Genomic DNA, 14,719 nt, shown 5'->3' on the forward strand with positions numbered 1-14,719 from the left:
GGACAGACATGGGGAGTTGTAGTTGGGGAGAGAATGGAAAAAGAGTAGATATATGATGAACACTGCGTTAGAACAGATGAGGGGAAGAGCTGTCCAAAAGGAATACATGATTAGGCATTATAGGTAGGACAACAAGGGGTGCATTTCAGGGTGGGCTAAAGAGGGGAGAAAGAAAATGTGCAACAATGAAAAAGAATAACATTAAAAAGTACACATGCTTTGAAGAGTGAGACTTCAGATGGCTGAAGGAAGGAAGCACTGTCAGAGCAGACTGTTTTAGAATGAAGCAGTAACTAGAATAAAGTTAAGAATACAGACATTTATCCTTGGTTTTAGATAATTTCAAGAACATTCCAAGCCATCTCAAGAGAAAAAGACCCAGGTAATCATCAGGTAGAATAGGTAAAAAACTCAGAAAGTCAAAAGTGAGAGGTTTCCAAGGAATTTTATGGGCAATATCCCCCCTACATGATTTCCAGCCTCTGAAAACTTTCTGGAAGTTCAGCTACGGGTCATTTCAGCATTGACAGCAATGTTTTTGAGCCATATGTCCCTGGATAAGGCTTCAAGCTGTGTTCAAGAAAGTTTTTTGTGTTTGGCTTGTGAGTAAGAACTTGACCATCCTAATGATTAATTTGAATCTTATTAAATGAAACTGATTTATAAGGATCAAGGGCAAATGGACATATTTTTGTTGTTTTTGTTAATGTAATCAAAAGTGAGCTAATCTGAAAATAAAATGCAAACTCTTCTAGCATGGATAACTTTTCTATATACCAGACCTGCACAGCACGCTGTAGTAATTTGGAAAAAAATAATTCAAAAGATTGATGCTGATTTCATTAGAAACTGTAATCAGCCCCGCCTACCTTGTGGTTGGTATAAATAAAGTAAAGCTGGGCTGTTCTTCCACCGATGCTGGCTGTCAATTAGCAAGACGAGGGAACGAGAGAGTCAGTTTCGCAAGGACCAGAGCAGTGATGGATCGCAAACATAAACATTCTGTGAAACTGAATGATGGACATTACATGCCAGTCCTTGGATTTGGCACTTATGCTCCTGCAGATGTAAGTGGAAACCAGAGGACTGAAGGGCTGCATGCAAACTGCCCTGGATAGGGTGTCAACAGACAGAGTTCTTGGTGCAATAGACGCTGTGTGATTTGGGAGATACCCTCTGGGTCTCCATTTAACGTGGGTGACTTGTCTCTTTCATTTCATGGGGGCTTTCCCCCTTCACAATGTGAGTGACAAGCTATTTGCTCTGTGGTTCAGGTACTGGTGATTTTGCTTGGTGTCTCTCTTTTATCATATTTTTATTTGTTCGCCTAGTTAACATATCTTAATGGCTTACTGTACACTTTAAGCATTTTATATGCATTATCTGGTTTACTTCCTGACAATTCTATAGATAAGAATTTTAATTATTGTTATTCTTGTATTTTGGAGACCTCACACTCTTATTGCATTTATCTACCACTTCAGTCAAAATTATTCTATTATTTGCCAGAAATTCCTGATGGACAATGAACATGAGAGAAATTCTACCACTAGTATGACCTCTTTGTAGAATATTTGTTGTTAATCTTCTTTAGCTGTATTTCCTAGAGGATTCCAACCAGTTAAAGTTTTTGTCATATCAGAAGTCATCAATATTTAAAGTAGGGCACTCTGGTAGTCCAATGGGTAAGGTGGGCAAGGAGTTGTACTGCCACCCAAAAAGCAGACAGTTTGAATCCACCAGATTCCCAATCTTTCAAGTAGCTGCTATCAATTTGAAATTATATAATAATTCTTTCCCCCCCACACACATCTTTTTTTTTTTAATTTTAAGAAACATGTATGGGGACCCAAGGGGGTAAGGATTGGGAGCAGAAGAGTAAGGAATTAAATGAATGAATGAAATCACCGGGGTGCACAATTTGGTGGGTGGAGGGAATAGGTGAAGGAAATGAGAAAGATCCAGTGGGGACCAGAAAAGACAGAGTAATGGTGAGCGTAGTCCAATGGTGATTAATATTTTTTTAAACAAACAAATTATCTTATTCACTTGTGGGTTTCTCATTTGAGAATGGGGCACAGACTTTCTGGCTTCTTCATGCTGAACAGGGGCATTGAGGTGAAGGAGGAAGGGAGCCCACTTTAATACCTTACTGGTGGTTCTGGGTTGAAGCTGCATGTCTTCTTGTTCAGTTAGAAGATATTTTTCTGACATTTTCTATCCTCTGGACTTCAAAGTATTTGCCAAGGTAAGTACAGTGGGGGTGGCTGGCTGAATCCTGAGGTTCTATACTCCTTTGCTTCCTTAGCTAGCAGTTATATTTCTCTTTGTCTCTGGAACTGGGCTCAGAGTTCAGGTCTGGAGCAAGACTCAGTGTTTGTTAAGGATACCTACAGGAAAGGGAGTAAACCTAGAGAGAACAGACTTGTGAGTTACAAGGATAAGGGCTTTAGAGGTGTTACTTACAGATGTCCTGGGGATGAAGGTGGTGGAAAGTGGCCTAGATAAAATTCCTCGTATACACTAGGTGGTTCTCCACAGCTACCTGATGACTCTCCCTGGGGGCCAGGTGGCACACCCCAGGGGCAGGACGGCTGTCCTCAGGGGCTGTGTGGTACACCCTGGGGTCCAGGCGGCACAAATCCCCACCAAAGCCCTCCCTCCCAATGTCTGGTTGTCATAATAGGGGAGCTGCACCAAACACTGTCCACCATGGCTAACCATTATCACATTTGTCACATCAGCATCACAGTGTTCAGCATCACAGTAACCACGAGTTACCTCTGTATAACCAATTGGCAGCCCACTGATACACCACTTAGAAGAGTGTTTGGCAGAAAACAATTAAAACCAGGCCTTGAGGGCCACATATTAAAATTGCCCGTGTTTGGTTTGGTATCATAAGTTTCTATCCATTAGGCTCACAGAGCTCTATGGCTCACACCAACCCTATGAACAACAAGTCTAATCCTTGCCCTTTTCCTACATCATCCCCACAATCCAAGGCATGCTCAAGTTCATTGCTACAGTCACCATATCAATCCATCATGTTGAGGATCTTCTTTTCTTCTCTGATCTATCCAAGGAAATCTTCACTGACAGTGAAATGCTCCCCCGTATCTAGTCCTTCACCTCTGGGCTCCTTGCCACCTATGCCCCCTCCTCTGCTATCCCCTTCCATGCTGGGGACCCACAGCCACTGGCATCTGCTGCAACCGGCCATTCAGGGGCTCTGTCTCACTGGTTGCAGGGCCCAGTCTCACTGGCTGCAGGGCCCAGTGCCCACAGCCTGGTCCAGGCTAGGGAACTCGTGGGCTCCAGCTATGGTGGCCCCCCTCAGGGTTGTGGTGGCACGGGCTCCACAGTGAGTGGCGGCGGAAGTGGAACTTACCCATGGGTTTTGAGAATCTTTGTCCTCTTGATGGTGAACTTCAATCCATATTGAAGACCAGTAGTCAACTGTTTGGCTGTTTAGGTATATATAAAATGTGGGCTGTGGAGGGCCATGGTGGCTTATTTCAATGCAGCTTGCCATGCCTCCAGCTCCTCACACTGCTTCTCCTGCCACTGCCATCTTGGTTCCGAGTATTTATTTTAGAATAGGTTTATTCTGTGGCCATGTGGGGGCTACGTGTACCAGCCGCGGGGCCTGGCACTTGCCGCCCGTCCCAGGCAAGGGGATCCCTGGGCTCTGGCTGCATTGGCCCCACAGGGCTGCAGCAGTGTGGAGCTGGAAGCAGCGGGACTCACCCATTCTTTTTCGAGGATTTTTGTCCTCTTGATGTTGAGCCTCAATCTATATTGAAAACCAACATTGTTTGGTTATAGATAAACTGTGGGCTGTAGAGGGCCATGGTGGCCCATTTCTATGTGGCTTTCCATGCCTCCAGTTCCTCACACTGCTCTACTTTTTGTAAAGACGTGACAAATTATCTCCTGTAGCTACCTTTGGTTCAAGCATGTCGTGCTTTGTAGGGACAAATGTGCAGTTGCTGTGGCAAAAGCCTCAAAATGACAGACTTGTAAATGTCTTTGTATATAAACTGGTTGTAACAAGATTATCCTTTATGTTTTACTCTTCTGTAATTTTTTTTTCTTTTGAAAATAAAAGTCTGTTAGTTCAGTATGGTACTTTGAACATAGTGGAAAATCGATTTGCTATACTTCTACTTTATTGAGAGGCATGTTTGCTTTTAAAGAAATTTTATTATTTTTAAATACTACCCTTCTAGGGCTAACCTATCAATACTTGGGGTATGAGAGTCTAACTTCTGTAAGTAGGACTTGTGTCTGTTTTGAAGTGAAGTAATTTCTGGAAATTAACCTCAACAGCAGGTCAGCAGTTGAAATATTTGACACCTGTCAAGTAGGGTTTAAAGACTCATTGGTCTCAGTTCCCCCCAGATCAGCTGTCCTTTAATTTCAAGACCTGTTGGTACTCTTTCATTTTATTAAATGAGAATGTTTAATGAAAAAACCCCTAATTGTTTGATTTTGAGAAGACCTCAAAGAGTTTCAGTGACTTAAAGTTTAAAGATTATATCAGAACAATAGATTCAGATGCTCATTCCATGATTGTAGAAAGTTTAGAGTCAATAATAACTTTTATTTATCAGTGTGGCCCTGATAAAGCCCACAGACCTTGAAGAGAGTCAGAGTCAGCAGAGAGAGAAAGAGAAACAGATCTCTGAATCTAGACTTAAAGTCTCTTAAACTGTGATATAATAAAGGTTTGTTTGTTAAAGTCATCTACTTGTGGTATTTCTATTATTGAAGTACTATGTATATAAAAACTTTGGAAGCAGGTCTGGCATCCACTACCTAAACAACATGCCTCTGGAAACTTGATCAACTTTGTTTTGTTCATAGGGTTGCTATGAGTTGTGCTCAACTCGACAGCAATCAACAACAACAACAATAACATATATAAAAACACAGGAAAGGTATTGCTTTGCCTTGGTGAACATTCTATGTATACAAGAGAAATGGAGCTCTTGTGAGAAAAGGCTAAGGAACCGGCCTAAATCTGCCCTCATGGCCATGTTGCCTGAGTGACCACCAGAGGGATCCAGTTGAAGAGGAAACGGAGGTGTCTTTTGACTACAGTCTTTGCCTTGATCCTCAGTGGACTCTCAAGAAGGACCACAGATTGTGGGTGCTACATCTGTAATTTCAGAGCAGGAGTGTGAGGAAGGTTGAAGTGGGATGGCAGAATGACCTCATTCTTATGACAGTAAGTAACTCCAGTGATCCAGAGAATTGGGATCAGAAATTGCATAGAAGACCTTATAAGTGTTATAAACATGCAAGTACTCCCCTCACATTTTGCTAAAGGAGGAGTGTATCATACCAAAATCAGTCCACATGGTGCTAGTGGGGGACGTGAGAGATCAAGAGATAGACAAAGTCAAGTCACATATCATGAGATTCATCTCATGAAAGAACAGTCCCAGCTCACTCTGGTGTGAGAAATGTTGCTTCTACAACGCAAACAGTGTCATGTTGAAAGAGAAAAAGACCAGAGTGCCTTGGGTCCAAGCCATCCTCGACTTCAAAAAGTATCCCCAAATGGTTCCAGTAGTAATGCTGAAACAACAGCAGAAATAGTAGTCAGTCAGGTTCGGATAGTAACTGTAAGACATCTGAGGAAATTATATTTGTAGATGAAAATTCAAAAAAGGAGCTCGGAATGTAAAAACATCAGAAGGAATGACACTAATAGTGGACAATATTAGATTTGTTGTAGACCCGTCCATTTTTATTGCACAGCCAAATGTTGGGTTGGATGTTTGGGTCCATCTGAGAACATAAACTGTATACTTCTCAGTGAGAAAAGAGAGTTTGTGGTGGTAGAGGGAATTGGCTGCACTGTGTTTTGAGCTATTCTGGATTACTGTGATACACAAATAATCCATTGTCCTGATGGTATAGCTATTCCTGAACAGAGAGAAGCATGCAACTATTATTGTATCTCTTTCTTACTAAATTTTAATTGTAGCTGGAATGTTTTATTATTTTAAAAAATTTGCTATCAATGTGGAAAAAAGTAGAATCAAATAGAATTAAATGAAGATTTTTTAAATTTAATTCTCTAATAATTATTCTTTATATCATGAAATATTTAAAAAATCCATTTCTAAGCACTAGGAGAGTTTATATTCACAGGAGATCTAGGGAGCTCTGATATCCCGGTAGTAAAGAGTGGTGTTGCCAACCTAAAGGCATGCAGTTTGGGTCCACAAACTGCTCTGAGGGAGAAAAATAGGCTATCTCCTGTGCTTCTGAAAACCCACTGGTAGGGCTACTATCGTATCTCTTTTGAAGATGAGACTATGAAATGTGGAGATCTCAGTGCCCTAATGCATGAGTTATCAAATGATGGTGCTTGTAAACAATTTGAATTTTTGTCCGGAAGAAATTATCTTTCTTGTCATGGTAGCTAGTACCCACAGAGGGGAAAGAGAATGCCACATGGTGGTGCTTACAGATGATGACATGGTTGATAAGAATGAAGAGTATCAGTCACAAATGGGAGAAGAGTATTCACAAATCAGTTATAGCACAAAATCATATCGCTTTTTCAAGGGCACTGAAAACAGATACGGCCAAATTAGTTTTGAAGGAGAGGGGTATTAAGAAGATTAGATTTGAAATAGAAGGATAGCTTATCTACAAAGAAAAAAGTAAAGAAAAGGCTTGGAGACTACCCAGAAGTGATTTACAATTATGCCGGAAGACCTTTTATTCAAATATCTTGGAAGAAGGAAGAAGGAAAAAAGTGGTATGTAGACTTTCAATGTGTAAAAAGTAACTCTGTTACTAACTTTGCAGCAGCTGCAGCAGACACTCCGAAGAACCAGGTGGTTATCATGTATCCGGCTCCATAAGTGGAGGAGCATCCTGAGGTTCCAGTCATGTGAATGTACTTGTTTACCAGTAAACAAATTTTTTTACTCATTTTTCCACACATTTAGATCTTTTCAAAAGTGGTAGAAATTGGCAAGCTGGGTATCTTCAGTCTAGATAATATTGTTCATACCTTGAACAAAATGTAAAATATTATACACTTGCACATTATAAATAGTGGTTACATGGAGCTCAAGCCATGCTCATGGTTGTGCTGCATTGTTGTTGTTATGTGCCATCGAGTTGCCTGCAACTCATAGCGACCCTATGTACAAGAGCCCTAAATGCCGTTCTAGCCTGTGCCAACCTCGCCATCTCAAACACACTCATTCCCACCACTCCACTCACAGAATCAATCCATCTCATCAACGGTCTTCCTCTCCTGCACCGCCCCTCCACTCTGCCAAACATGATGTCCCTCTCCAAGGACCAGTCTCTCCTTGCAACATGCCCAAAGGATGTCAGAAGAAGGTTCAGAATCCTTGTCTCTAAGGAGCATTCAGGCTTCACCTCCTCCAGGACAAACCTGTTTGTTCTTATAGCAGTCCATGGTTTATTCAACACTCTTCTCCAGCACCACAGCTCAAAGGCATCAATTCTCTTTCTATCAACCCTATTCACTGTCCAATTCTCCAATGCGTAGCACGTAATTGTGAAGACTATAGCTCGGATCAGGTGCACCTTAGTCTCCAGCCTGACATTGTTGCTTTCCAGTACTCTTGAGAGGTCCCTCACAGCCGACTTTCCCAATGCAATTTGTCTCTTGATTTCCTGGCTGCTGTTACCAAGAGTATTGACTATGGAGCCAAGTAAACTAAAACTGTTAATTATCTCAATCTCTTCTAGGATAACTTAAATAAGTGTTTCCATCAAAATCGCTACAGTAAGATGGGTACACCTTGCTGCCCACAGATGTGTCCAAACTGGGTATTTATCATTGAACATATTTGAATGATGAGGATGAGATTCCTTGCCCATATTATATCAGTTAAAGTATCTCTGGTGCTGTTTTCATCCCTTTAGAGTGAATTATATGCACAAGTTGCAAATATCGGAGGTGGTTTATTATCCAGTCTGCCTTACCCTCAAACTGTTCATAAATTTTATTAACTAGTATGTTTTTTCCTTAAGAATTATAGGATAGGAAAAGGATGTGTTTGATCTTCATTTACTAAATGATTGTAAACTCAAGTTTTCATAAAAATTAAATCCTATTGTGTTTTTTTCTTTTTTTTTAGAAAAAGATTATGCCCTATGGTTCGGAGTAGTCTGTATATGTCTCTTAAATTTAACATAAAACTATTGTCACTGAAGCCCTCTATTTCCTTTTTAATATCTTTATTAAAAACAAAAGATTGAATTCTTAAAAATTCTTAAACTTCTTGTTGTTGTTTATTCTATGAATCAGGGCAAATCGTGCCCTATCCTGTGCCATCCTCATCACCTCTGACATAATGGAGCCTATATCTTTTCATCACTGCCTCTGTCTGCCTTGTTGAGAGTCTTTTTCGCTTATGCTGACCCTCTATCTTTCCAATCATGGTGTTGTTCTCCAAAAATTGGTTTCTCCTAACAACATGCCCTATGTATGTGAGATGAAGTTTCACCCTCATTGCTTCCAAAGAGCATTCTGGCTAAACTTTCTTCAAGATATGGCTGTCTGTTCTCTCGGCAGTGTATGGGATATTCAGTACCTTTCTTCAATACCACAACTCAAAGACATCAGTTCTCTTTCATCTTTATTCCTTGGCCAGCTTTCAGATGCATAGCAAATAATTAAGAGTATCATGGCTTGGATTAGACACACATTAGTTTTAAACTGACATCATTGTTCCTCAGTAATCTAGTATAGATGATAAATCTTCATCTCACGTAGCTAAGCATTGGAAAGGAGCATTATTCTTGGAAAGGTGGAAGATCAGTGAAAGAGAAGAAGCCCTCAACCAAATGGATTAATACAGTGGCTGCTGCAATGGGCTTTAATGTGTCAGGAAGTGTGAGGACGGCACAAGATAGGAGAGAGTTCACATTTGTTGTCACTATGAGTCATAATCGACTCAATGACAGCTAACAACAACATTGTTCCACTTTGGAGAAGTCTCTGACAGCAGATTTTCCAATGAGATACATCTTTTGATTTCTTTTTTTTAAATTTTTTTAAATTATTATTAAATTTTATTAGTTTCAATGAACATTCACAGGGATTCTGGGCTTTCACTCCTTCATTTCCGCACCATTCTCTCCACCCTCCTCCCCAGTTTGTTCTTCTTCCCCGCCATCCGAATGTCTGTTTTCATTGTCCAATTGCCACAGTGCTTGTCAAAGTCAGTTCTGATTAATCTCCTTTGTCGGTGTGTCCTTTGCCATTCCCTATCACTCCTCCCTGAGAGAGACTTCACCCTGATTCATAAGGAAAAGGGGATGGCATATTCTCTTAGCTACTTCCTGCTGAAAAGGGACGCTTTGGGTTTCAGGGTAAAGATCTTCTCTCACTACTCTAAAGGGCCCCTTTGGCAGTAGGAAACACATAGACTATTATGGAGATTGATTTTGGAATTTAGATGCACTCTTATTGATTGTGCTTGGCCGTACATGTTCATATCCTTGAAGATGTGCTGGTACCAGATATGTTGACTGTAGATCCAAGTAAGATGAAACCACTGACAGCATTAATCTTTTAAAATTTTTTTTTTATTTTACTATCTTTTGTGTGTACTGTCAAATGGGTCCTGACTTGGTACAGGAGGAGATTGCCCCTCCTTTTCTAGCAGAGCATCTGGTGGATTCAAACTGTGTACCTTTTGGGATTGCAGTGCAGCTTCTTGCCACTAGGCCACCGGAGCTCCCTTAACATTAATCTTTTTTTTCTGTCATGATGTTGCCTACTGATCCAGTGATGAGTTTTCTGTTTTCTTCATGGTGAGATGAAATCCAAATTGAAGTCTTTGGTCTGTAGCAAGAATTTCAAGTAATCCTTTCTTTTAGCAAGCAAGATTGTGTTATCTGCATAAAACAGGTTGTTGTTAAATCTTCTTTGAATCCTGATACCACATTATTCTTTATAAAGTCTAGCTAGTGTTACGAATGATATCCTTTTTCAATTCTGTCAGGTTTTTGTTTATGTGTTACCAAGCACTTCTTGATAGACTTAACCTTTTAAAATACATATAATATACACACTTCTTTTTTTGTCCTCCTTCTTCTTCTTCTTATTATTATTATTCAATCTAATGAAAATTTACAGAGATTTTGGATTTCCTTTCATTCATTGTTGTACTTTTCTCCCTGCCTACCCCTCCCCTCTAGCTCCTTCTTCTTTTTGAAAAGAAAAAGAAAAATTCTTTCATTGTTATACAATCCCTACCCACCAGGTCCACTCCACTATGCAGTCTTCGTTCTGGACTCATGCCATGACAATAATACCTAATCATATATACCTTTTAAACAGTTCTTTCATCTGTTTCAATGCAGTATACATAATTTATCCCATCTTTCTCAGTCTCCACCCAACTCCTATGTCAGTCATGTTTTACAACAGTGGCACTATGCAATATTTGTCTTTTGGTGACTGAGATATTTCATTCAGCGTAATATCCTCCAGGGTCATCCATTTTGAATAATATTGCATGAGTTCCTTGTTTTTCAATGAAGCGTACTATTCCATTGTGTGAATATACCACAGCTTCTTTTCCATTTGCTTGTTGATAGGCACTTAGGTTGTTTCCAACTCTTTGCTATTGTGAACAAAGCTGCAATAAACATGGGTGTGCATATATCTGCTTGGGTGGCAGTTCTGGCTTCTTTGGAGTATATTCCAAGTAGTGGAATTGCTGGGTCAAATGATATACACACTTCTTACAAATGTTTAGTTTATTTTGACTTATAATAGGATAGTCACATGAGCTCTATTCAAACTATTTAAGTAAAATCTTTTCCCATTCTCTGTTTTGTATTATCTTTATTTAAATTGAGTCTTTTATTCTTAGATAAATAATATTTCAAAATCCCTGATTTTTAACAAGAAAGCATAAACACAGAAAGTACTGAGAAAGCACTTATTTCTATTTTTTTTACTATATGTTTTCTGTAGTGTCACATGTTTGCTTCACACCCTTCTCTCAAACCCTTCATTGAAGGCTTTACAGCTTTCAGTTTATTTTTTTTCCCATAATTTACTATTTTCATTTATTTCTTTTTTCATTTCTGGTGTCTTTTAAAATTATTGGTGGCTACCTGGAAGTAATGATTGTGGAGCCAAGCAAGTTGAAGTTGTTAACAATCTCAGTCTCCTCTCTATCATTATGCTGCCAATCGGGCAAGTGGTAAGAATCTTTGTTTCCTTGATGTTGGGCTTCAATTCAAACCAGCAGCCAGGAAATCAAAAGATGAATTGCATTGAGAAATTCTTCTGTCAGTGACTTCCCTAGAGTACTGAAGAGCAACAATATCAGGCTAGAGACTAAGGTATGAGCAATCCAGGCCATAGTTTTTGCAATTACTTGTGTTAGAGAGCTGGATAATGACTAAGAATGACAGAAGAAGAACCAATGCCTTTGAGTTGTGGTGCTGGAAAATTGAATATACCATGGATTGCTAAGAGAGTAGACATGTCTATCCTGGAAAGGGTGAAACCAGGCTGCTCCTTGGAAGTAAGGATTTTGAAGCTCTATCAAACATACTTTGGGTTTGTTGACAGGAGGGACCAGTCTTTGGAGAGGGATGTCGTGCTTGGGAGGGTGGAGGGACAGCACAAGAGAAGACCCTAGATGAGATGGATTTGACTCAGTGACTGGGGTAATGGGGATAGGTATGTCAGAGACAATGAAATTGGCTCAAGACAGAGAGGGGTTCAGAGCTGTTGTACATAGGGTCACTAGGAGTTGCAGGATACTTAGCAGTACATAACAACAACAACCACCTGGAAGTACATTTAACATCTTACTCTGGCTAATTTGAATAATAACAACTTAGTTTCAGTAATATAGAAGCAGTCATTTTCTACACATCTCTATTTCTTCTTTAATATATTAGTATCATCACAGAGACATCTTTATAAATTATGTCGCATGTCATTTGAAGCCACCAGCTGCTCTGTGGGAGAAGGATGGGCAATCTGTTCCTGTGGGATTAAATTGCCTCTGAAAATCCAATGGTGGGTCAGCTATGGGTCAGTTCCAACTCAATGGCACACAACAACAACATTATAAAAATAGATTTATCATTACAGCTTAACATCTATCTTTTCAATTGTACGGTAAAAGGAGAAATTGGAAACCAAAAGTAAAAGAATACTGTCTTTTATAGTTATCTAACAACTTTTTCAGTATTCTTTATTCCTTCAAGTGCTTTTGAACAACTCTTGATTATCAGTTTATTTCATTTTGAAAGACTCGCTTCAGGATTTCTTGTAGAAGGTATCTACTAATAACATAATCCTTTAGTCTTTTAATGTCTGAGAATGTGTTAAGGTCTCCTTTTTTAACATAATTTTGCTAGTAAAGAATCTGTGATAGGTCATTTTTATCTTTAGTACCTTAAATATACATTGCTTTCTAGGATCCCTAGTTTCTGATGATTAATCAACAGTTAATCCTATTAAAGACCCTGTGTATGTGATGAGTTTCTTGATGCTTTCAAGATTTTTTTTCCCTGTCTTTCCATTTAGACCATTTCACTCTTATGTTTCACAATGTGGATTTCTTTAGTTTATCTTCGTCAGAGTATATTGAGCTTATTGAGTGCATTTCATAAAATTTTGGATATTTGTGACCATTGTTTCTTCAAAGAAAAAGCCTTTTTTTCTCATTTATAGGTTCCTAAAAGCAAAGCTGCTGAGGCTACCAAAGTAGCTATTGATGTAGGTTTCCGTCACATTGACTCAGCTTACTTCTATCAAAATGAGAAGGAGATTGGAGAAGCCATTCGAGAAAAGATTGCTGATGGGACTGTGACGAGAGAAGAAATATTCTACACCACCAAGGTGATGTATGTAGGGGTATAATAAATCTCTGCCCATTCAGATGTTATTGGGAGAAAAGAAATAAATAATAAAGTATAGTTAATTTTTTTGTACATAGGGTTTTCAGAGGCCTGCTATTTCAGAAGTGGATGGCCAATCCTTCTTCCTAGTCTGTCTTAATCTGAATGTTTAGATTTAGAGGAGTATCTGACAGACAGCAATTTGTGGAGCAGTGAAAGATAAATCCCTCATTGTGGAGTTAACCATTAGTTACAGTGTAGTCCTCGCCCTTAGCCCAGTGCCTTGACCCACATACTTCCCAGCTCCACCCTCCAGCAGGATACCCCTTCCCTTCTACCAAATGCCTTCAGAATTAATCTCCCATTGACCGACCCATGGCCTGACTGCTTGTATCTGAAGCTTTCTTCGTTCATGTGATTCCAAACAGGTCAACGGCTGGCAGTTGTTTTTGTTTCTTTTCCTGTGTCCAGTGTCTCTTAAGTTTAGTTGTACTGTCTCCAAAGGGAAGGTGATGTGTCCTGTAGAACTCCTGTTTAGATTGTGTTTTTCTTCTGTGTTGCCTGGCCTTGGCTTCTACCCACGCAGCTTCTGGCTCCCGGTTCTGCCGGCGGCATGTCCCTCCGTCTCCCCTTTGCTCCTCCCAACCGGTTTTAGGTCCGCCTTGGGGCTTCGTACCTGGAGGCGTGTCAGAAGCTATTGCTGTGGTGACTTCTGTGTTGCCTGGCCTCAGCTTAGGATTGGTGGACGATCTATCAACAATCTGCGTTATGCAGATGACACAACCCTGCTTGCTGAAACTGAGGAGGACCTCATGCACTTACTGCAGAGGGTCAAGGACTGCAGCCTTCAGTATGGACTGAGGCTCAATGTCAAGGAAACAAAGATTCTCACCACCGGACCAATTGGTAGCATCAGGATGGATGGCGAAGAGATTGAGATTGTTCACAGCTTCAGTTTGCTCGGCTCCATGGTCAACACTCTTGGCACCAGCAGCCAGGAAATCAAAAAACTTTTGCAATGGGAAAGTCTGCTATTAGGGCCCTCTCTAAAGTACTCAGGAGCAACGGTGTCTCTCTGAAAACCAAGGTCTGCCTGATACAGGTCATGGTTTTTGCAATCACTTTTTATGCATCAGAGAGTTGGACAAAGTAGGGAGGATAGAAGGAAAATTGACGCCTTTGAGCTGTTGTGCTGGAGAAGAGTATTGAATGTACCATGGACTGCCAAGAAAACAAACAGATTCAACCTAGAGAGGGTTAAACCAGCTACTTCTTGGAGGCAAGGATTCTGGGGCTTCGTCTGACATACTTTGGACATGTAAGGAGAGACAGGTCTTTAGAGAGGGACATCATGCTGGGTAGAGTAGAGGAGGGACAGCACAGGAGGGGAAGACCCTCTATGAGGTGGATCGATTCAGTGACTGGGGTAATCGGGATGGGTGTGTCAGAGGCAATGCAATTGGCACAGGATAGAGCAGGGTTTAGGGCTGTTGTACATAGGGTCGCTATGAGTAGCAAATGACTCGACGGCACATAACAACAACAACAACAACGTTAATTTAAAAATTAGTAATAAATGTAAAATAAGAAGAAATTAAAATATTAATTTTAAAGAAATTATTATAAATTCTATAAATAGAAATTATAGAATTATTATTATACACAGTAATTCTTTCTAAATAATCTATTTGCCTCCTAAGATCATGTTGCTGCTATGCACCCTCAAGTCAGAACCAACTCATAGCTGACACCCTAGCTGGTTTTCAGAGGCTGTAAATCACACAAAAAGAACAGCTGATAGAATCGAAACACATGCCTCTGCATTGGCAGATCA

At 40.0% G+C, this 14,719-nt stretch overlaps 1 protein-coding gene and 1 pseudogene across 1 annotated transcript in view; both read left to right on the forward strand.

Annotated features, from left to right (window-relative positions):
• The first annotated feature begins 980 nt into the window (after window positions 1-980).
• The window catches only part of LOC102849219 (prostaglandin-E(2) 9-reductase-like), a 29,076-nt gene continuing 15,337 nt past the window's right edge, over window positions 981-14,719 (forward strand). Inside the window, exons 1-2 of the mRNA XM_006903069.1 lie at window positions 981-1,067; window positions 12,719-12,886. Coding sequence (XP_006903131.1) covers window positions 981-1,067; window positions 12,719-12,886 — 255 coding nt within the window. The remainder of the gene's footprint in view (window positions 1,068-12,718; window positions 12,887-14,719) is intronic.
• LOC102850030 lies at window positions 5,304-6,920 on the forward strand (annotated as a pseudogene).

Source organism: Elephantulus edwardii, unplaced genomic scaffold, assembly GCF_000299155.1.
Source record: "Elephantulus edwardii isolate Elephantulus edwardi_28Jun2011 unplaced genomic scaffold, EleEdw1.0 scaffold00505, whole genome shotgun sequence".
Lineage (NCBI taxonomy): Eukaryota > Metazoa > Chordata > Mammalia > Macroscelidea > Macroscelididae > Elephantulus > Elephantulus edwardii.